Source organism: Bicyclus anynana, chromosome 8 (genome assembly GCF_947172395.1).
Source record: "Bicyclus anynana chromosome 8, ilBicAnyn1.1, whole genome shotgun sequence".
Taxonomy (NCBI): Eukaryota; Metazoa; Arthropoda; class Insecta; order Lepidoptera; family Nymphalidae; genus Bicyclus; species Bicyclus anynana.
Window position 1 is genome coordinate 9,590,226 of NC_069090.1, and position 25,288 is coordinate 9,615,513.

A 25,288-nucleotide genomic window follows, 5' to 3' on the forward strand; every position below is an offset into this window, starting at 1 on the left:
TTTAAAAAAACTCATCAGTTTGACTGCACCTGCATACACAAAAGGGTAATCTTACGAAATGCCTGAATGCTTTGTAAGCATTGTAATTTTGTAGAAAGTAGAGAACGTTCTTGACTTTGAAAATAGGTCATGGGCCATGGCTAAACTACTCGAGTGCCATTCATTCTAATTACTAACATCGCTCAAGCAGTTGAAAATATTCGTGGCAAACTTTACACAGAATATCTTTTGTGAATATAGCAATGTCTATACTGGGCATTATTGATATTATGTTTGATTTCATATAGGTATTTTTTTACTAAATTAATTACGTAACATTGATTGGTAAACACAGGCATCAGTTCTAAGCTATGACAAATTATCTTATATACGACTGGAACTTTTCTTTCTGGAATTGAAATATTCACGTTATTTTAAAAACAGCTCACAGGTGATAATGTAATTAAAATATATTATTATAAACCAACTGTAGACCTGTTACTTCGTCCGGATTGAATTCGTTTCTTTACTAAGTAGATATAATTTTATCCTTGCATACATTTTTATAATACAATTTTTGATGCCTGGTTTAATTAGCTTACAAGTAATCTACCCGCCAAAAACTTGTGAAATAAAAAATATACCAATTTGGTTTCTACTCCAGTAGAACCTATAGATGTAAATGTTTTTTAGATGTTTGCTTCTCAACCCCGCAACAACAGTTAAAATAATCTACCTGCTTTTAGCTTTTATTTCAATATCATTGATTTTAGATTTATTTAAATTAAAAAACAAAACACAGTCAATGACAAGCGGTTTGACCAAAATATAGTATGAAAAATATCTCATGGACTAGCGGACGCCCGCGAGTTCGTCCGCGTGGAATTCAGTTTTTCACAAATTCCACGGGAACCATGGATTTTCCGGGATAAAAAGTAGTCTATGTGGTAATCCAGAGTAAAATCTATTTCCATTCCAAATTTCAGCCGAATCGCTTCAGTAGTAGCGGCGTTAAAGAGTAACAAACATCCATACAAACTTCTGCGTTTCGTCGTCGTCGTCATCAACCCATATTCCGCTCACTGCTGAGCTCGAGTCTCCTCTCAGAATGAGAGGGGTAAGGCCAATAGTCCACCACGCTGGCCCAATGCGGATTGGCAGACTTCACACACGCAGAGAATTAAGATAATTCTCTGATATGCAGGTTTCCTCACGATGTTTTCCTTCACCGATTGAGACACGTGATATTTAATTGCTTAAAATGCACACAACTAAACTGCGTTTACGTGTATAATATTCCTTGGATATTCTTAGATGTATTCCAGTTCTCAGCCAGCCTAGATAGCAAACAGAACATGGTTGCAGAAACAAACAGTGCTCACTGACGTGTGGGCATGCATGTTTGTTTGTGGAGTGCTTTTGTTATCTTTACTGCATTTATGTGTACGCTGCTGCCAAGTATGTCTGATTGAAAAATGGAAGATCTATAACAAACTCGAATCGTATTGTTATCACAAAATGCATCGCGTAGTCCCAGAGATACTTTGTCATTGTTATCTAGAAATGTTATTTCCGTACTAAAACAATGCAAGTTTTTCTTATATTGTCGCTATATCGGTATAGGTATTTCTTTATATGTGCGAATTAATTTTACAACGTTATTGATACTAAAAAGCTGTTATGCTATTTATGCGTACTTTTACTAATTTAACTTATTCGTTATGAAATTTTGGTGATTTGTTCGTTGAATAAGACTGAAAAAAGTTATAAATTATGTAAATAAACTGCATTGAAAAACATGCGATTAGGTTCTTTGATTATTTTTATTTTATACTAGCCGATGTCCCGTTCTCATAATACTCGTAACATGGGGATAAAATATAGCCTATAACACTCACAAAAGAATTTTCAAAAGCGGTTCAGTAGATCCAGAGCCACAAACTTTACCTCTATTATCTATGTTCGCTTATCACCGCTTTGCAAGTTCATAATAATATTGTATTACGTCACGACCACACATACTCTTTATAAAGGTCTTAGGGGTAAGTAAACACTTCATTTAAAATTCTGGAGGCGTTTAGGTTTTTGTTTGCCCCAAGAGAACGTAATGTGTCAATATTTAACAAGACTGAGCGGCATTGTCATTTGGAACGCAAATATGGGACGAGAGTAAAATATTAGGTAACGAGCTGCCGCCCGGACTTCATAAGGATGTCAGTAAAGGTAATAGCACACAATATCAACTATAGGATGTGCCGATAACCGTATCAACTTGAGTTGACAAGTATTCTTTGTGTGAAGCTCCTGCTGCGTCGCACAGTAATCGCCTTTCTCGTGACAAAATTACAGCTCGCAGTCCACGCGCTTAGGGAGAAGTTACACGGTGCGGTGCGGTATCGGTGCGGCGCTGGAGCGGTGTAGCTGCGGCGCCTTGCATATAAATATTGCAATGATATGCCACACGGAGCGTTCCGGCGCCGCACCGCAGGCACACCGCATCGTGCCGCGGCGCAGCGCCGGAGCAATGCCAATGCGGCGTCCTGCATATTAAAAATCAATGTTATGCCTGATGGTGCGTTGAGTCGCCGCAACGGTGCCGTATTGCGGCGCCGCATACCACATGTGTACGGCGCCGCACCGCACCGTGTGGCTTACGTCTCTTCGTCTCTCCGTACCCGTGCTTCGCTCTTTGTGAACGCTTGTCCGTCGCGCGTATTACTACAGTCGAGAGTCGACGAACCGTAAGCGCATCGTCACCTAACCGTAGCTAAACCGACGGCGATACTTGGTTGTCAGAACCGCGAAACGGTTACTATCCCTTTCCGAATTGATATTGTGTGCTATGAGCTTTAGGCCTGACGGCCCAGTTGCGAAGTATCGAGTACCTTTTTCTGTGGTCGCGTCTCCACGGCACGTCAAAGGCCACGGACAAAAGTTCAAATGGTATGGATACCATTAATTTATTTTTATTTAGAATGTTCATATTAAAAACTAGCGGACGCGCGCGACTTCGTCCGCGTAAAACCCTACACCGACCCGACCCTACCCTACCCCTACCCTACCCCTATCCTACCCCTACCCTACCTCTAACCTACCCCTACCCTACCCTATCCTCACCCTACCACTACCCTACCCCTACCCTACCACGCGACGGAAGCTTAAAAAATTGAGTAACTTCTCCAGTTTTCCCAACATTTCCCTTCACTGCTCTGCTCCTATTGATCATAGGGTGATGAAAAGTATACTATAACCTGCCCAGAAGTATGAAGAATAATTGTACCAAGTTTCGTTAAAATCCGTCGAGTAGTTTTTGTTTCTATAAAGAACATACAGACAGACAAACAGACAAAAATTTTACTGCTTGGATTTTTGGCATCAGTATCGACCACTAATCACCCCCTGATAGTTATTTTGGAAATATATTTCATGTACAGAATTTACCTCTCTACAGATTTATTATAAGTATAGATTAAATTACAAAATATTGTTTTCATTTAAATTAATTAATGATAATCTTTCATCATGCTTGCATATCACAACAAAGGCGTATGCCATTACGTAAAACGTCCAACCGTGAACTTGGCATACAGACGCGACCTAGATTTACGTAATGTTTACATTCGTTAAGGTATCTTTAATGTTTATATGAGTCGTGATAGCCCAGTGGATATGACCTCTACCTCCGATTCCGGAGGGTGTGGGTTCGAATCCGGTACGGGGCATGCACCTCCAACTTTTCGGTTGTGTGCATTTTAAGAAATTAAATATCACGTGTCTCAAACGGTGAAGGAAAACATCGTGAGAAAACCTGCATACCAGAGAATTTCTTAATTCTCTGTGTGTGTGAAGTCTGCCAATCCGCATTGGGCCAGCGTGGTGGACTATTGGCCTAACCCCTCTCATTCTGAGAGGAGACTCGAGCTCAGCAGTGAGCCGTATATGGGTTGGTAACGTAAGGTATCTTTACTGAGGCTTCACAGATATTGTTTACATTTTAGTGTTAACATTAATAGAAAATCCGATAGATATTCAGAGCTGTTCATGGACCTCCTTAATCTCTTCCAAACATCACACAATCTCTCAATCATCATCATCATCATCATCATAATCGCTTCTCGACCACCATTGTGGGTTTCTAGAGCGAAGTAGTAATTCCAACACCGAAAAATAATAAACAACCCATTCGGTTCACTAATGAGCACGAATCTCCTCTTAGAATGAGACCACAGCGCTCACCTAATGCGAATTTGCAGGCTTCACACACGTAGAGAATTAAGAAAATTCTCAGGTATGCAGGTTTCCTCACGATGTTTTTCTTTCACCGAAAGAAATTATTACATATCACGTGTCTCAAAACACGTGATATTTAATAATTTCTTAATTACCTATCAATCTTAACTTAACTGTATATTTTAACGGCTCGCTACGGTCAGGCCTCATTCCTTATATGAGAGGGAATAATGGAGCTTAAAACCACCACTCTGATCAAATGTGGGTGGCGTGCTTAGGGAGACAATGTTAAACTCTTTAACGACCATCAGCTGATGATAATGATAACCGAAATCATTGGCATATGCTCCTCCAGGCACGGGAGTGTAACATTACGAAGGCGAGTCACCCGCACCATGCTACAGTGCACGAACTGTACTTAATATGAAATTAAGCTATTCCGTTTAGACACGTGTTTGCGGGAAACTAAGCGAGAAATAGCAAAGCAGACACGTTTATAAATCTGTGAACATTTGCTTATAATTTAACAGAGCGTTTCTGCTGTGCGGAGTTTGCTTTACACATAAAGGCGCTTTATGCTGTCAACTTCTACTCTCTGACACTCTTCTATACTCTAAGGGCTCCCACACACGGGCCACCAGCCACAACCATAAAACAACGCTACCGGCATATTTCCTGTAGTTTTGATACATTTTATATGGAATCGCCGCACACGGTTGACGTCGGTGGCCGCCACACGCTACAATCGTCGCTGCTCGCTTCCGCACCCCTCTCTCTCTTATCTCAGTAAACCTGTTAGAGTCGAAAAGTAGCAGCCACCGACTGCAAGTGTCGACCACCGGCCACAAGTGGCTGTCGCACGTTTTGGCTACTTTTGTGGCCCTTTCTTGCTGTCTCGTGTGGCCCGTGTGCGGCGACGCTAAGTGTATAATTAGTACGGAAACTGTGAAACCTGCATACCAGAGAATTTTCTTAATTCTCTGCGTGTGTGAAGTCTGCCAATCCGCATTGGGCCAGCGTGGTGGACTATTGGCCTAACCCCTCTCATTCTGAGAGGAAACTTGAGTTCAGCCAGCCGAATATGGGTTGATAATGATGATGATGATAGATCGATTACGTCCCTACAAAATCACCGCAAAAGTGATCCGAATACAATACTGAGCACATGCACAATTTTGTCTTTAATTCCATTATTTATTTATATATAGTTTTTATACTTCACTACACACCTTATTTGTTTAAATAACGATCGTTGTTGACCACAACTAACATTGAGATGTGGAAATTTCCTTTTTGAACGCCTCGTTTTTCATTATTTAGTAACACATCTAACAGTATTTGACGTCATTGCAAATGAAAAGATATCCCGTATATCCCGTATATAGTTTCCCGAATGCTGCCCAGCCGAGGTGGATTCTACGTTTCACCTCTTTCTCGAAATTGGACCTACTCTAGCTAACTGGACCATATGTCCTGGGTGTTCGTCTACAATTCCAAGTGCAGCATTCTCAACCATAATACTTAATTAAAACTAATTGTTCTCGTATGAATTAACAAATTATTATCAAGGAATTAAAGCGGTTATATATTACTTCCTATTTTAAGTAATCTATATTTGTACATAATACTAAAATTATAAACAGGTAACGTTGTAGCGGGATCTAGATCTACTAAACCAATTTTGGAATTTTTTAAACCACGTTAGTTGTGAGTGGTATAAACGGTATTCCCACGCGATCTAAAGTCATTGGTCATGAACTTTTTGCTAATGTAATAAAAGTTAGAACTGCATTTTCAGTTCTGAGGTTGCGGTCAGTCTAAATCGTTTGTAATTTGGAATCGTTTTGAATTTGGATTGGATGAAAATGCAGAGGCAAGTTTAACCCATGAACTCGATTTCGATTTAAATTTTTAGATGGTAGAAATAGTAGCAGGCTAACTTAGAAGAGGATTCAACATTTAAAAGCGACATAGTAGGTACCGGAAAACTAAACCGCTTGTCGGTACGTATTTGCCGGCATGGTTAATTACTCGTACACTAGCCACGAACCAAACCAGGTCTGGGTTAATTGGTTAATTTCAAAAAAAAAAAAATTAACCGAGGCAAAAACTTTTTTTTAGATAAATTTAATTTTACGATCGATACTTTATTTTGGAATGAATAGCACATGTGTCGCAATAATCAGTTTATTTGAATCTAAAATAAAGTTGAAAGTAGTAAAAAATTAAGACACATTTCCCTTTTTTTTTACTCAATCTAATAAAAATACATATACATATTTGTAGGGCTTTACGGCTCGATGATGATCCTTTTTTTTATAATGAGGCCGTGGGCGACCGCCCCATTCGCCCACGCCTCGCTACGCCACTGACTTCTTACATTCGTTTTTAACCCACACTGTGGCACCGTTGTTTTCCTTCAATTAAACAGCAAAATTGAGCTGTACTCACCATGAAGCATTCGTTATGATCACAGAACATTACATTGCAAGTGCTTAATGTACTTCTTGTACCGGTGGTCATGATGATGATTGATGATGCATTATACACTACTTACGTACTTGACTACAAGACCTTCATACAATTGGGCCACTGAGGCTTCTTCTCTTCTTATTCTTCTTCTTCTGGGCCTTTTCCGCACTTGGCCACTAAGGTTTGGCTGTTGTACGTAGGTCCCTTCGGTCCTGGTCCCCGCTGGAGTCACTCCAGCTCCACTCGAGCTCGCTCCAGAAGCTTAGCAGGCGGCCCAGGTCGCCGAACGCCTCATGGAGTGTTGCTGGGGATCCAATGTGTGTCCAGATACACCTCTTCATCTAAGCATAACATGTATCGAAGTTGTCTCTTCCTCCATGCATGCTCTGCAAAGAGGACTGTCGGTTATATAGTACAGTCTAGTCGGAGTCTGAACTATAATACTCATAATAATAAAAATTTCATAATGATAAAAATAGTCTATACCGTGTAATGAGATATAAATTATGATGATGATGACACGATATTTATGTTCCCATCTCTATAATGGACTAAGTGCCTGCGATAGCTCATGAAAACTGAAAATTTGGCAGCTTACGCTCCTGCCATAGATAAGTACGGTAGCCAATTATAGAGTGTGTACTGTGGTGGCTTTGAAAAGTAGCCCCAGTGTAAACTCTTAGTTTTTCATTTTCTCGGCTTAAGTAATACGAGAATTCATTTCCCTACGAGTAGTTACCGTTCAATTGACGTCGCAGCAAACCTTCGAAAAAAATCTTTAAACAGAAACCTACAAGGGTTCTGGCCGTTGGATACATGGATTCTCATGATATCATGAAACCCGTAGGAAATATCAAAAAATTGCGTTTTGTGCCGGGAAAGTTAAGGATTTAACCCTTGCAACCTGCTACCTTGTAAAGCATCCACGGTGTAAACTCTATCATTGGCTACCTGCTTAACTTTCCTGATAGCTGACGAGCTTTCATCCTTCATAAGATGAAGTATGTAAAGCTAAAGTGCTTTTCAGATGACATGGGGATAACTGTCACAGTTGTCGTATGACGTTCATAATACGTACTATTAACGTGAATCGCGGCAAACTTTCAAGAGTGTAACGAACTGTCACCGTACTCATGCTATCTGAAAAACACTATATCGCTAGTGGCGTGTACTTCATACATGCAATAATGCATTGCCTACCCTCAAGACTTATTGCGAACCTGAATTGGAGAATTTTCTTTTTTCTACAATTTGTGCGTATAAAGCTTACCCTAGTTAAAAACCCTGTACATGCCACTGGCTATCGCAAGCTTTTGTTCTAAAATCCGACCTCTATACGATACCTACACCCCAAGGCCAAAGCACAATTAGATAGATAGATACTATCTAGCGAACCAGTAGGTACAACTTTAATGAGACTGGTCGATGTTATTGGCTATTACGGGCGACTATCTATACCTCTGATACCAACTCCTAGCCTTGTCCACCTGACAGAGCGTCTACAAGTTTTCTTATATACTTTCTTGTCGATTGGCTTTTGAAAACTGTGATTACAGTGTGGAAATCATGTTCACTGTTTCTACAATTATAGAATTCTCATTATGTTATTCAAACAGTGCTTAAACTACTAGTTTTTATCAGGCGCACTTTGTTAAATCCACAATGTGTTGGTACATGTTTATCCCCTTAACCCCTGGACCCACTTGGACTACCATGGGAACGAAAAATACGCAATGGAACCGCGGGGCGTCTTTAAAAATATTATTATAAAGAGGTATTGTAGGGGTAATATCTGGATCTACTCCACCGATTTTGAAAATTCTTTTACCACTAGAAAACTACGTTGTCTGTGGGTTATGGCACTCACAGACAGCTATATACTATCCCCATATACTAAAGGAAACGGGCACTACACAAGTGAAATCGCGGAGCGTCTGCTTAAATATTATAAAGATGTAAAGTTTTTGGTATTGTAGGGTAATCTCTGGATCTACGGAACCAATTTCGAAAATTCTTTTACTACTAGAAAGCCCCGTTGTTCGTCAGCTATATTTCATTAGTATTCTTACGGAAACGGGAACTACGCGAATGAAACTGTGAGGCGTCTGCATCGGCTAGAGATGAATATATCACCCCTATTTTCCCACCCTTAGAGTAGTAACTTTCTTTTTTTAAATTATATGGGACTAATTTTTAGATCCTATCTAATAAAAAAGAATTATCATAGTTGGACTACACTATAAAAAATATGCGTGGTTTTACGGTTACCAATCAATCATTCACTCTTTTCCTAATATTGGGATTGGATTTTTTTTCCAACTTTTCATGGAACTTATTTGAAAAATACCCTTTCTATTTAAAAACAATTATCGATATCAGACCGCTCGTTAAAAAAGTTACACGTGTTCATACATAAAAAAGATGTATACGCTTCGAATTGTTAACCTTTTCCCCGTTTTTCGTCGGTCGTTAAAGAAAAACACCTGAGTCATCTTTATTTGGTGCCTGAAAACTCTATTAGCTTTTTGTAAATCCTCATGATTTCAATAGCGAATGGGCGGGTTTCCCAGATTACGATGACAGGTCATATTTATGAGATGAATAATTACATAGTACACTGGTGGCTTTTATCTTTATGAATTCAGCTCTGCTGAAAACGTTCATAACCCCATTACGAATTCAGGAATAATCTGAATCAACCTTAATCTATACTAATATTATAAATTAAGAGTTTGTTTGGTTGAACGCGCTAATCTCAGGAACTACTGGTCCGATTTGAAAAAACTCTTTTATTGTTAGATAGCCCATTTATCAAGAAAGGCTATATATTATCCCCGTATTTCTACGGGAACGGGAACCATGGGGGTGAAACCACGCGGCGTCAGCTACTGATTCAATATTGAGCAATATTAATGTCCTACTGTAGTAAGTACTTGCACTGAAAAATGTTTTCTCTCATATAAGATAGAGAGTACCTTCGACTACGCTGCACCATCGAATCATGACAACTTAGAGAAGTGTTATTTAAGCCTGTAACGAGGATATATTTACTTGTACTCGTAGGTATATAAGTGGCAATTAAAAGCCTTAATAGATTAACGATATGTGCGGTCGAACTCATCACCGAGGGGTGGTGGTTCGATCCCCGCCCCGTTGGTCTATTATCACCCACTCCTAATACAGTCTTACAGTTGGAGGAGAACGGGAATATTGGTCATATTTAAAAGATATGGCAAATATTCTTTTATTTAAAAAAAAAAGACGTGTCTGACTGGCTGGCTTATATGCTTTCGGAAGTAAGAGAATGTAGCACCACCAGTTACCGAAAATCCAATTGATACTGATTATTATCTGATTAAAATCTTCAATTGTAAAATATAGAACGATTCTGAAACTAACATAGAAATAATATATCTGATTCACTAATAGATATATTAGGTAACATACAGTAGGTAATATATAACACTTGCTCACGCCGCGCGGTTTCACCCGCATGGTTTTCGTTTTCGTAGGAATATGGGCCTATAGCCATCCTCGATAAATGGGCTATCTAACACTGAAAGAATTTTTCAAATCGGACCAGTAGTTCCTGAGATAAGCGCGTTCAATCAAACAAACAAACATACTCTTCAGCTTTATAATATTAGTATAGATTTAGATATATGATAATGATAAACGGCTTTGTTGAAAGTTTGAAACACTGCAACAAAGGCAAAGGCATTCGCCCAGCGACCCGTAATAAATTATGAACATTTTTCTACGCTCTGAATGCGTCAATCCCTCAAGGGTTTATTAATGGAAAATGTTCCCCTCTGTTAGCTTATGCAAGTTATCTGTAAAGTTTCCAAGGGTCTGGTAAAAACTATACATCCATTATTCTATTTATATTGAACTTTATGCTAGCCAACGCCCCGCGTAGTTCCCGTTCTTGTGAGTACACTTTGACACTCAATGGCTTTCTACAGTGGTAAAAGAATTTTTAAAATCGGTTCATTAGATCCAGAGATTACTACCTAAAATACCTACCAAAAACTTCAACTTTTTATAATATTACTCGTTGTATAGAGTGCCGTGATAGCCCGTGATGACCACTGCCTCCGATTCCGTAGGGCGTAGGTTCGAATCCGGTCCGGGGCATGCAGCTCCAACTTTTCAGTTGTGTGCATTTTAAGAAATTAAATATCACGTATCTCAAACGGTGAAGGAAAACATCGTGAGGCAACCTGCACACCAGAGAATTTTTTTAATTCTCTGCGTGTGTGAAGTCTGCCGATCCGTATTGGGCCAGCATGGTGGACTAATGGCCTAACCCCTCTCATTCTGAGAGGAGACTCAAGCTCAGCAGTGAGCCGAATATGGGTTGATAATGATGTATCGTTGTATAGATATAGATAGAGACATACATAGATATATAGATGCTAGGACTGTTTCTTGAAATTTAGTCCACAACGCAGTTTTCATCCACCAGAAGGCGCAAGGTTGAATGATTAATTAATTAAACTTTAATTAAATTTGTATAGAAACGTAACATGGTGTTGATTATCGAAAATGATTTGCATTACAATTATTAATATTAAGCCAAAGTTTATTACTCGTACCGATTTCATTTGGATATTTATGATTAATATCCAAAAAAGTTACATTGCAGTGCTAGGGATTATACTAATGGATTCTGGTGAATCTTTTAATGCGCCAAATATTTTGATCCTATATTTGCTTTTATTTTTAAAATATAGCCCAGTGGATATAATCCCTGCCTTCATTTCGGAGGCCGTAGGTTTGTATCTGGTCCGGGACACGCATCTTTTCAGTTAGGTTTGTGCATTTCAAAAATTTAAATACCGCGTGTCTCCAACAGTGAAGGAAAAACGTCGTGAGGAAACCTGCATACCTGAGAATTTTCCTAATCTTCCTAAACGTGTTAAGTCTGCCTATTCGCATTGGGCCAGAGTGGTGGATTTAATATAGCACGAGGTTCCTTTCATTTTGAGAGGAGACCCGTGCTCAACTACAACAACTAATGATTTGTTTTTTTTTTTTTTAAGAAAGAAATTCACTGAACATAACGTGCATACCATATCTACTCGTATCACTGAACACCACACCACAATTTTGTATGAAATAAATTCGCGATATTTTCTGTACACTTCAGATAGACGTTGCAAGTTGGTGTATTAGTTATGTTGAGGTTGCTTCATGTTTATAAATCTCATTTCAGATAATATTGGAGTTACGCGTTTGAATATAATATACTTGTTGCCAGAATCCCTTAATATTTTGTGATTCCTAGATAGATCACGTTGCTTTCTTCTCAGAAAATATACCATGAGATTGCTTTGCTGGTTAATGCCAATATGAATTTGATAGAGTTTTTAGTACTCTTCTATTAAGCGTTATGATATTGTATTGTGCTCTAAAGGGTGGTTACGCTATTAGGGTGGTTGACTCATATCAAATTTAATATAAATAATATTCGCATAGCACATGGAATAAGGGCTCAAAATATATCGATATTAATTAATTAATTAATGTGAAGGATTTCTTATAAAACTTAATTTTAAAATCATGTATTTGTTAAAATTTTCCAAAAATGCTGTTTTGCATTGTGTGACGTCACAATGTTGCTCAATTATTTAATTGAGTTAATCACGTCTCAAAAAATATGATTTTTTTTAAATCTAGTAAAACGATAATAAACTATTTTTTTCTCTTTACAACCGGATTAAAGTGTATTTTCTAACCCTCTACGGACCCACTCAAATAAACACTCAAATCGGTCCGGCCATTTAGGAGGTATTTGACACCTAGACAAACACACTTACATAGAATAACTATGTAGGTACCTATTAGTTAATATTATACACGTATTAGCAAAATAACTGAGTTGTTAGAATATCATAATTAACTCTTAACTACTTGTATCGTTGATTAGAATTCACTAAAATTAATTGCCACACTATTCCCCTTGATCGCAGCGCTCTACCTTGTCATAATGTCTTCTTGTGACACAGACAAATAGGTGAATAACCGCATGCATTCAAGCAAATTATATCAAAGAAATTCATACACTCGCTCTGACTCGACGTCGGGTTTGCTTTCAAAATCAACAAAGGAACGCGAAGCGAGACGGAAACTTAAAGGTTACCTTACGATGCAATATTTCCTTTACCGGACTGAAATATAATATAAGAAGAAAAATACAAAATGAAGAGAAAATAGCTTTCCCCTATAGTACTCGTACTTACTCAATGCATATCTTAAGTTGAATGCTTTGATATTCTAAAACTTTACTAAGTCACGCCGGAAGCAAATGTCTTACTTAATTAACATTTGCTTCGTCTGTGAGCTACTAAATGTTTGCATACAATCTTAATTGCAAATGTAGGCAATTTATATATTAAAATGACTAACAGCTGACTTCGTAAAACATCTACAATTGCTAAATCAGTAATAATATAAAATTACTGATTTTGATTCATTCGAGTTATTGTGTGAAAGTTTGTAAGGTAGTATTTATGGCACAAGCAAGTATTCGACGTAGGTAACCATGAAATTTGGACCATGGTGTATTCGTAGTCATAATTGAAATTATTAAAAGAAAGAAATTTTCACAGAAAAATATTATTAAAATCGAATAATTCTTGAATTTTAGGGGGACGAAATTTTACATTTAAAGAATAAATGATATAGGTACGCGTATAATTAAGAAAAGAAGCTATCATTATGATTACGATCCTTTGGAAGTCAGTCCAATTATACCTAACATTTTACTCGTTAGCGAAGTTTGAAATCATTCAAAGCCGATTAAATTGTTTGTAGTCCTCGTTTATTCGTCATAATATCTACTTTTACTTCGCTATATTTGTATTCCCTGTAGTCTATTGTGCATCTGCTCGAATGCACATTTCCCTCCGAACTGTACAGTTTTAATTTGGAACAAACAGTGCGATTGTGAAAGAAAATAATAATTACAAGTTAAGGTCTATTCACATCCAACATGAGTTTTTTAGATCGTCGGGCTCGGCAGTTTTACTCTGATGAAATTAGTTTTGAATGTTGGCAAAGGAAATATATTAAAAAATGTGCCTGAAATCGGTTAAGACGTTTTCAAATTACTACCGAAGTACTAGTACAAATTAAGTTACAAATGCACCGTACAACAGATCGTCTAAAGGTATGTATGATATTATTACTTAGGCTAACGAGAAGGTAGCTCAAATTTATAAATTGTCAAGCTCTAAAACTCACATGTTTACGGCGTCTTACTCAAACCCGATCTCTAAAAGAGTTTGTTCTTTTAGAGTTCGGGTTTGAGTAATAACGAAAAGTGTTCACACAAAGTGTATGCAAATGACAAACAATCTTTTTGCTGGCGGATTGTAGTACTGACGGGGCAGTAACCCTGATTTGTCTGGAGAGACCATTATCATTGCGCGGTTGCCGGGACGCCGGGAACTCAGTCCCGCCGCGATCGTCGCGGGCGGCGGGTTCGCGAAACAATCCCGCTTTCAGTCACGCTTCAGCCGTTTCAGAGGTTGAAGTTCGTGACCTTTCGACGATTTAGATCACTTACATCTGTTCTCGATACTACGTATGTTTACGTTCGGTCGTAATTGTGTTATGTTGCGATTTGTGATCGGTTTTATAGTTTGGTCGTTTCCTTTATTGACTTGCTATCAATAATGGCATTTGAGTTACTGAAAGATTGTATTTCATTTGTAGTCGCTTGGAACTGTGTACTTGCATATACGTAGCTTAAATTTAAAATTATTTTAATCTGAATTTTAAACTTTACATTACGCAGTTGTAGTAAACCTAAACCAACATTTTATAATTATTATTAATCGAGTAGATCCCTGTAGGAATATCTGACTACAGTTTAGCCTATGTGTTATTCCGGACTATCATCTATCTCTGTACCAAATTTCATGAAGATCCCTTCAGGCGTGATGGAGTAACAAAATATATTCATTGAAACACTCATCCATCCAAACTTTCACATAATCCTTGTAAGATATACTTAGAGCTATATTCATCCACAACAACCACAATTCTACTAAAACAATAGAAGAAAAGAGAGCCGCCAAATGTGTTTCTAAGCACAAAACTCGAAAACGGAACAATACGACCTTTTGTTTTGTGTTTTCGTTAAGACACCAATATGTGTGCAACCTACTCACACAAAAGAGTAAGAACCTCATGGATTAAAAAAACATAAAAATTTCAAGGAGTAAAAACATTTTTCAGCATAATGAAGTTTGTCGTAGCAGCTATTATAAACTTTGCAAGCATGGTGTATTGAATACGGTAACAAAATCGTTATCCTTCTGTAAACTCCATTATAGAACCTCCTCGTAATTTTTAACGAGTCCCATAAGATTGAAATTGATATTTTTGTCGTTGCACCTAATCGAATATTTACATATTTTTTTAGGAATTGGAAAATGTCTCGTTGGTTTGCTATTGGTTAAATGGTTAGCCTACGTGGCTTCTGATCACCAGGTTCTGTTTTCAACTCCTGGGTCGGGCTATGGAATACTGAGCTTGTACACATAGAGTTAGAGCCGTGATAGCTCAGAGGATATCTCTCTGACCGGACCTCTGCCTCCGATTCCGGAGGGTGTGGGGTCGAATCCGGTCCGGGGCATGCACTTCCAACTTTTCAGTTGTGTGCATTTTATGAAATTAAATATCACGTGTCTCAATCGGTGAAGGAAAACATCGTGAGGAAACCTGCATACCAGAGAATTATCTTAATTCTCTGCGTGTGTAAAGTCTGCCAATCCGCATTGGGCCAGCGTGGTGGACTACTGGCCTAACCCCTCTCATACTGAGAGGAGACTCGAGCTCAGCAGTGAGTCGAATATGGGTTCATGACGACACATAGAGATATGTCCCTAAACTCTTCTTTGTTATCAAATTCTGTACTACCTGTTGTTCGCAACTTTGAAAAATAATCGCACTCAACCGCTATTATTATACCTTGACCTTCTAATTTAGAGATTGGTTGTAAAATGGATGTATTTATTCAGAAACTTTGCCGTGCATTTTTACAAATACCTTTCGTAACAACCGGACAGCGCAAAACGCATAGACCACAATCATACAAATGTTGTAGATATTATTGTCTAATGACTTGTCGTACTATTCCTCTAGAATATGTCATGAAATTAATCTAATTGACATTGATTATCTGTATGACCTATGCCTACGCAGTACATACATACTTTTGGTTAAAAATAGAACAGAATTGGATCTTTTATTTATCAGTTAACTTGCTAAACGAATCAGAATTAGAAAAATGGTAATAAATCAATGTCCCCTTCACCAGATCACACCCTCTCAAGTGTAATCAATACACGTCATTACAAGACGTCAATCTTGAGAGGAGGTACTTACTCGTGATCCCTCCTAAACCCTCGGAAAAGTTACCGACGATGACAAACGACATCACTTGACGTGACTTAACATGAACTTTTAATATTGATGCACATTTCTGGTCCATTACAGCAGCGCCGGACCGAGGTGAATTTTAGAATGGAGCGAGATCCAATTATGGCGCCTTTCCTGTTTGCTCCTAACATTATATACTAGGCACGTTTGAAAAGTTCGTAGCCTAACGTATATCGGAATGTCATACATTTTTAACCGACTTCGAAAAATGAGGAGGTTTCTCAATTCGACCGTTCGATTTCGATTCGAAAAGAAATAAATTTCTTTTCGATCTTGTCTTTACCATTTCGGCGCCCCCTAGGATTTGGCGCCTGGAGCGACCGCTCCGTTCGCCGTATGGACGGTCCGGCCCTGCATTACAGACACATAAATGGATTGAGTTGCAAATAACATTAACGATGCAGATGACATTTATGAAATATTGGTTCAAAGTTTAAACCACGGTTACTCGTTTAGTGTGAGTATCATGTTACTAGGAAAGTTGTACTGCATCAATAAAGTCATTGGAAGCTATTCTAAATTTGATAACAGTGATTGCTAGTATTATTTGGATTAATCCATTAAATTCAACGTTGGTTATTAGTCTAGATGGGCCGTAGACCGATAGATCGTAACTTTAAAATTGCAGTCTCATCTAGTCACGAGCCTTTAATGCCTAAAGATTGGTCTAGACAAGTTGAGAAGGTAAATGAAATTTTGTCGACTTTAATCCCACAAAATTACGTAGAAAACACCTCTTCTTTACGCTTATGACTGAGTATACAACCTTGCAACAAAGATACACTACAAAAAAGTCCCACAGTAAGGTGCTCTTCTCTCGCCAACATTATATTTTCTCTACTCATAATACGTATCAACATTTGCCCATAACTTTTACCTCGTATTTTTGTAAATTTTGGTTCCTTTTAAAGAAGAATTCAAAACGTAAAAGTACACCTTTGATTACACCATGGTTTAACTGTAGATTGTGGTATATGGTGTAAGTGGTTATTTATTTTTAAGCTAAAATCCAAACCGTTACCCATTAGAGAAATATTGCCCATAAAGATTAATTTTATCTAATTTACTACTAACGAACTGTAATGGTGTTACTCACAACAAATACTAAAATTAATGTGGTTCATCTGGATTGAGTATTACTCAGACGGCATCATTTAGGAGGATGTTCAATGTAATTTTATCAAGCAAATGTAGAATGACGTACGTACGTATGTGCTGTAGGCGGATAATAGATGCTACCACTTAAGAAACTTAACCTTGAATAGGGATTGGCACTAGTGTTTTTTTTTAATTACGTTATTATTCAAACGTTAATATCTTTATCTTATTTTTTAAGGTAATCAGGTAACTTAATTTCAATTAATAAATTACTTAGTAATGAAAAGGCCTTAACACCGAGCCAAAGGGACGTAACACACCAAAAGAAAGTTTTTTTTATCATTATTTTTTACAAGTTAGCCCTTGACTACATTCTCACCTGATGGCAAGTGATGATGCAATCTAATATGGAAGCGGGCTAACTTGTCAGGAGGAGGATGAAAATCCACACTCCTTTCGGTTTCTACACGGCATCGTACCGGAACGCTAAATTACGCCAGCGTGGTGGACTATTGGACCCTTCTCATTCTGAGAGGAGACTCGAGCTTAGCAGTGAGCCGATATGAGTTGATAATGATGATGATGATTAAGATGTAGGTAGGTATAATTTTAATTGATTCGATCTTTTCAACATGATTTGACAAACAAATTTTCCTTTGGTAACACGAGTGTTGAGGGCGGTTTTCGAACTTGAGTAAATTAAAGACAATTTATTTAGAACAAAATTTCTTATACCTAACTTTAGTTTATTTAATATTGTAAAATAGACTATCAAAAAAAAGTATTTTACCTGTTTAGAGCATTAAAGATTGAAATTTTATGCAATTGTTATTTTAAAGGTTGTTCGATGTATATATTGTTCGATTTTTTCTGAATTAATTAACATTTCGGTGTAGTTTATTTGCAATAAGTATAAAATTGAAAATTTGGAAAAACCCTCGATGGTCATGAAACTATTAATTACACTCTCGATCAAGTCATCAATATTCTTATTCAGTGCGCTTTCATTTGAGACTTCACTCGAGTATATTTGCAGGCATTCGGTTATTCTTCCCCACTTTCACCCCCCAGAACTTTTAAACGCCTTAACCGATTTTTATCAAACAAGTCTCAGAACACTTGCACATAAGTCACCTTTCATACAAACTAAATTGAAATCGCTTCATCTGTTCGGGAGCTATGGTGCCACAGACAGACAGACACATCAAACTTATAACACCCCTCTTACCTTTCATACAAACTAAATTGAAATCGCTTCATCTGTTCGGGAGCTATGGTGCCACAGACAGACAGACACATCAAACTTATAACACCCCTCTTAGCGTCGGGAGTTAAACAGAAGTTGTTTAGTTTTTCATTTTTTTTACTGTCTACGCGAGCTATTAACAAAGAGCTCTTTTTATGCATGTCAACGCGGAAAACCTTGATTTTCTACTGCGTTCAATTACTGTATAGAATTGTGCATTAGATAGTGTTTGAATTGATTAACATAAATGTTCCTTCACATTGTACAGTGGCGTGAATAAGGTTTTTAACTAGGTATGCACTTTATGTTAAAATTGGAAAATTCCTTGGCAAACTATGTATTCTGTGGTCCATCCAGGGCCGGACCGTCCATACGGCGAAAGGAGCGGTCGCTCCAGGCGCCAAATCCTAGGGGGCGCCGAAATGGTAAAGACAAGATCGAAAAGAAATTTATGTGATGAATTTACGTGTGCGAAAGGCGCCATTATTGGATCTCGCTCCATTCTAAAATTTACCTCGGTCCGGCGCTGGGTCCATCATACGTTTGCGTGGAGTCCTTAGGGTAGGCAGTGTATTTTTGCATCTATGAAGTGCACGCCACTGACATTGTACATATAAATACCCGTGTGCTAGATATAGTGTTCTTTTAAATCAATAATATTATTACTTTAATTTCGTTTAATGTTGAATCGTTCGATAAGTAATCAATTTTTTATTTAACCCTATAAACCGCGAAATGGCGAATCGTCAAAAGATATTGTCACGTTAACTTTTATAGGTTCTTTGGGTAGTCGTAGAACAAGTGTATTGTCGTCGTTTTGTTTCAATCGGATTAAAATATGAAGGTTCCGTATTCGATCCCTGGGCATGTATGTCTGTCTGTATTGACTGAACTACTGATCCACATTTTGATAAGGTTTTTTGTTACTCGCTAAACGTTAATTTTTCTGGCATCCTTTGGTACCCTTTGTAATTATAACGCCGTAGGTTATTTTTAATAACATTGGTGGTGTTAAAATAACGTCAAAAAAAGCACAGGTGAAGGTGCGATTATTTATATTATTTTATCGTTTTAATAAGTAAAATTTTGCAGTAAACACCCACTTATTTTAGCTAACGCCTTTCAAAAAAAAGGTTTTTTTTAAAGAATATTTGTTATATCTTTTAAATATGACCAATATTTTCGTCCCCCTTAATTAGTCGCAAAAGACTGTGTTAGGAGTACCTAGGTACTACAATAGTCTAGCTAATAGATCCATATAGGGGACATAAGATCTATTTACAAAAGACAGGCGTTACTTAGCGGAAGTTCACCATGAATATATAATAATTTATTTATTTTGCTATCATCTTACTCTACAATTGCAATTGCACGTTGGAGAGTCAACATCTCCTGAGGATGCTCCGGTTTTGGGGTGAACCGTACGTAAAGAGTATTTTGTCGGACCTGGGTGACGTTGTCCCATGGGTTCGTCGGCTTTTCGCGGATGATAGCATAATAAATAAGAAATATTATTTACTTCGAAAATATTAATTTTAGAACATTTTGAATTAATTTTCGGTAAAGAATACAACCCCAGAGTTATGAGAAATCCTCCCCTCCCCAGCACCTTGTATATGTTAAGCTTGATAGGGCAGAGATAGAACCACCACCACCACCACCACCGCTCGGTGATGAGTCCGGCATCTTTACCACTGAGCTATTGGGACTTCAAGTTGTACTTGCGATGTTACAAGATAAACATTATGACGTTTTCTTCACTATCATAGATATTCATATCAAAACGATATCATTTATATTTGCCACGCAAATAGTGATAAGCTTCCTATTTACAATTGTCAAGCAATTATGTTTCTTAATACGAGATACATAAGGCCGTAGTTAGTAATTATTATAAATAGGTATCCATGTAAATTTATACATACCTACTGCATTGCAGTTTAAATGACAGACAGTACATAATAAACATCAGAAGTAAACGCTCCTAAACCTTAATTTTTAAAAAGAAATGTTTGACAAAATTTAGTTTGTGCTAATTTCATTATCTTATACTAACTAATTTATCGGATTTTATTTTTCACTTAGAATTATTTTTATTAAAATATAAATATAGATTTTCAGTAACTGTTTGCTCTACTACTTGTAAGTCTTCCGAATAAATATATTTATACTGTAAATTGAAGAAGTGATAAGTGATAATGTTTTAATGTTGAAGAATTGTTAAATGTGTGGGAATCAACACAGCTACTATGGAAATGCTACGGATCGCCTTGGTGCCGTTGAGTCTCACCATCGGCCTCACATATCTTAATGTCAGGAGGCAAGTATTAAGAGTTCCATCATCATGATCAGCCTATAGCTTGGCAAGTTCGTTTATGACACATGATATGTGAGCGACGAGGGGAAAGGACTGCGCGGGTATGAAGTCGTGCGCGCTGGGCATTGCTGCCCCTCTCCTGGACCATTAGCAGTGTTACGAACGAATTTGCCAAGCTATAATGGTATAATAGTGGTAAAAGTCCTCTAAGGATGTCTAGCTTTGAATCACTACTTTCATTAAAGTTTTCCATCGATGATATCCTACATAATAAACATACATGTACTAATATTATAAAGTGATAAAATTTGTGGTATTGGAAACCATAAGTTAGGCTGGTAAATATTCTTATAGGGTTTCCAGGGATTATCTTTTTTGATTACATTGTCACAACAACGTGAAATTACATCAATAATTAGCAGTAGTGTTATTGTCGGCATGTAGTTTGGGTTAACGTGAGTACTTACTATTATACTTTACTGCACCATTAGGATTTAGCTTCGACAAAATACGTACTGCTAAAAGATGCCCACGTCACCAAGAAACCAATAATTTAGATTGACAGGTAAATCTCTTTCTGGGGTTACAGGGATTACCTTCTTTGATTGTATTCTCACAACAACGTGAAATTACATCCAATTAGCAGAATTCTCATCGTTGACATGTAATTTGGGTTATCGTGAATAATGACTTTAAAACCCGCCCACCTACCGTTAGTATCCGCTACGCTAAGCCTACTCCGCTACGCCTTTCACTTATTATGCAGGTCGAGCGCCCTTAAATATTCCCGGAGATCAGTTTAACCAAAACAGCTTCCTATATTTAGATACATTTATTTTACAACATAACTCTTCCTTAAACAATTTAAATTTAAAAATTTAATTTAATTTTCTTGCCTTTAAACAATTTCTTGTATGATATTTTTGTCAAGGGTTGTCATATGTATTTTTTTTTGAAAATAATTTTTTATCAAAATATGTTTTTTTAAAGAATATTTGCTATATTTTATTTGGACCAATGTTCCCGTTCTCTCCAAATAGCAAGAGTGTGTTAGAATTAAGTACAACAATAGTCCAACGATAAAGAGTCAAACTCACGATCTTTCGGCGTGAGTGTGGCATCTTCATCATGGAGCTATTGAGACTTTTATGAAGAAGAAGAAATACTTTATTGCACACAAAAATAAATAATAAACATTAAAAAATTATAATTTAAACTTTCCACTTACAATAGGCCAAATATTAAATCAATTGTTAGGAAGTATCACGAGTGATACTTCCTAACAATTGATTTAATATTTTACTATAATCTACTATAAGTAGATATAGTTTAGTCAAACAAATTTCAATAGACTTATTGAAATTCCAGAAATACAAACAAAACAAAACCAAAGTGAAATTCGGAGCAAAAACCTTCACTCGAATAATTACTTATTACCGGTAAAGCTGTACTGTCAAGCAGCTTACCCGCTCCGTTTCAGTGCTGCGTGAAAACCAATTTGTGTTATTTTGGTGCTACAAATTGCATACACAACACGGGGATTATTGCATTCCATCTTTCACCGTAGCACGACACAGGAATTCCAATAGATTCAATCAAATGCGAACAGTATTACATGATCGGAATAGAGATTCAATTGAGAACAATCTAGCCAGAAATACTGACTACTATTTAGTCTACTGAATTTGAGTTTCAGTAGCTTAAAGGTTTGTAGGGTGAATTAAACATTTCAGGTATCTCAGGTGCCACTGATTAAACTAAGTTACTGTCATTATTACTTTTAGTTTTAATTTATGTATTACTTTAAGGGAAAGGATCGTAATGTACAGAAACTACTTTAATTTTATATACATGTTAACGTCGTCATTTGAGCAGATTATGACATGATCCCCGGTAGACACAAGAAAAAGAAAAGAAACTGTAACTTTATAATTATAGCCAAAAGGCTTTTTCGCATCTTTAATGAAGCCTTTACATCTCCAATCAATTCTCTTCCTTTTTTATCAAGAACATTTTGAAAAAAGAACAACACAGTTAATGGAACGGTATTGTTGTTACCAGGAACGCTTACAGTCGAAGAGGTGTACAAGGACAGAGACCAGTTCGCGGGGCTGGTCCGCGAGGTGGCGGCGCCAGACGTCGGGCGGATGGGCATCGAGATCCTGTCGTTCACGATCAAGGACGTGTACGATGACGTCCAGTACCTGGCCAGCTTGGGGAAGGCGCAGACGGCGGCCGTGAAGCGGGACGCTGATATCGGTGTGGCGCAGGCCAATAGGGATGCGGGAATACAAGTAAGTGTTTTTTCTTGCCATATCTTTTATATGGGCAATATGCCCATTCCCTTTCCCTAACTCCTCCTCCAACAAGTTAGAAAAAACTGTGTTAGGAGTGAGTAATGGTTCAGCCTCCTTACCGTGGACCTTCTGAGGCTTGAGCTACACATGGTTTGAATGTGAAATTTTCTCTAGAAATCTATTTTTCCTGATTCTTACAACTTAAGAAAGTTTAAGACAAGAGTTAATTAGGCGCCTATTAACCAAACGTGCCAACCTTAAGCCTTATCTATTTATATTCAAAATCAAGTGAATTCCGTATTCAAGTGTGAGCATATTTAATGTAAAAAGTTCTTTATAATGCTTCATAATGCTTTTCCGGGAACGTAATGCCATGTCTATTTCTCCCTGTATTTTGGTTTTCTCATGTTTGTGAAATTATGGACTAAGAAGTTAACCATCTAAACCTGGGATGAATCATACACTCCAGGATTAATATTACGCGTGCTTCTCGTTTAGAATTCTCAATATTGTGAACATTCTTGATATGAAAATACATGCTTTTGGCTGCATTTCATCTTAAAGAACGACTATTTTACACTATTGTGTAAGTATTGACCCAAATAAATTGTCAACAACTCACTTCTTTTGTACGACTTACTTTGTTCAACAAAGGGTTCTGTTTTACCCTTGGATGTTTGCCATTTTTTATCTACCTTCGGAAAAAAGATTCAACAACTTTTGGGATAAGCCTATACATATTACTTATAATCCCGATGTTAATGATGAATTTGTTTATAGTTTGTTAACTAAGACTAATTTACTTGCAAATTCGTTTTAGTTATCAATTTTGTTTCATATGTCGTTTTAGTTAACAATTCTGCTTTGTATGCTAAATAAAAGCAAAAAGTTCATTTGATTTTAGTGCTTTAAAAAGTAGCAAAAGTAATTGGTCCATTGATAGCAACACTTTAAAAAAATATATTAACATTGGATGGGAGATTCTGTTACCCATTCCGATGTTATCGGTCTAGTTAACAAATCAGGGGCTGACCCAAAAAAATCAATTTATTTTAACGATCAAATACAGGCGTAGGTTTTAAGGCCAATGTCATTTATTTCGTGCAGTGTGTTAATTGGTAAAAATGGGCTTGCCCTAAATGTTGCATTATTAAAGATAGTTAAGACTCGTTATAGTAATCGGTTTGTTTGATAACATCTATTATTGCGAGTAGGTCATAAATATTGAACATAAATCGCTCTTCTCGGACCAAGGCGCGTTTGGAAACCTCGTAACTTTAACTTTAAGTTTTCGACTATTATTACCACCATTAGATTAAATTAAATTATGACATAATCCTGACCTTTCAAAGTGCTTGTAAACTAAGCCTAATTGAAATAAATGTTTTTAAGTCCCTCTCTATTCACCACTACATAATTTTCTAAAAAAAAATCTTTGGGCATTAAGTTACAGCTTCAGTAAATGTTGGTTATGTATTGTGTAATAAAGCTATGAACTGAAAAAGCAAACAGGCCAGCTCCTAATTAAATATTTTTTTTGTTTCAAAAAGGAAGCAGAATGCGAGAAGACTGCAATGGACGTGAAATACGCAATGGACACCAAAATAGAAGACAATGCTAGAATGTACAAGCTGCAAAAGGCGCAGTTCGACCAGGAAGTCAATACTGCTGTAAGTAAATAACAATATTAATAAGAGTTATATGTGGATCGAATCGCTGGGGAGTTTAATGGAAAAATGGGCCAATCAGATTATTCAGAGATGATAGGATTTAATTATTACGTGACTTTTCAGTAAACGTAAATGAATGAAAATGAAATGAAATGAAATGAAAATATACTTTATTGTACACCACACAGAAACATACGATACAGAAAAATATTTTACGTATTTTATATATATTTTACGTATTCAACGTATTGGTTGGTCATCTCTGCCTCAGCTAACCTCTATGTCTACATGTTGTGGTAGAGTCTCTAGTGGCAGCTCATCCAGGAAAGCCTACCGCCAAGCATCAATGCCGTGTTCCAGGAAAATTAAGAGGTTTTACATCTATGCCTCCAGTTGACACACGTAGATATGACATGAATTAAGTGTGTTATAGGCGAGGTTTCCACTTAAAATCAGGTGGCCCATCTGTTTGTTTCATAGACTGCCACTGAAAGAAAGAAAAACAAAACAAAAAATACCAAAATAG

General features: G+C 37.1%; 1 protein-coding gene across 7 annotated transcripts in view; it reads left to right on the top strand.

Moving 5' to 3' along the window:
- Window positions 1-25,288, top strand: part of LOC112055976 (flotillin-2) — a 294,787-nt gene that overhangs the window by 265,268 nt on the left and 4,231 nt on the right. For 6 of the 7 annotated variants that reach the window (XM_052882901.1, XM_052882900.1, XM_052882903.1 and 3 more), the window contains 2 exons: window positions 22,857-23,089; window positions 24,643-24,762. In XM_052882901.1, coding sequence (XP_052738861.1) covers window positions 22,857-23,089; window positions 24,643-24,762 — 353 coding nt within the window. Of the gene's footprint in view, window positions 1-20,641; window positions 20,799-22,856; window positions 23,090-24,642; window positions 24,763-25,288 lie in introns of those variants that run through there. The other variant, XM_052882906.1, reaches the window with a different exon arrangement.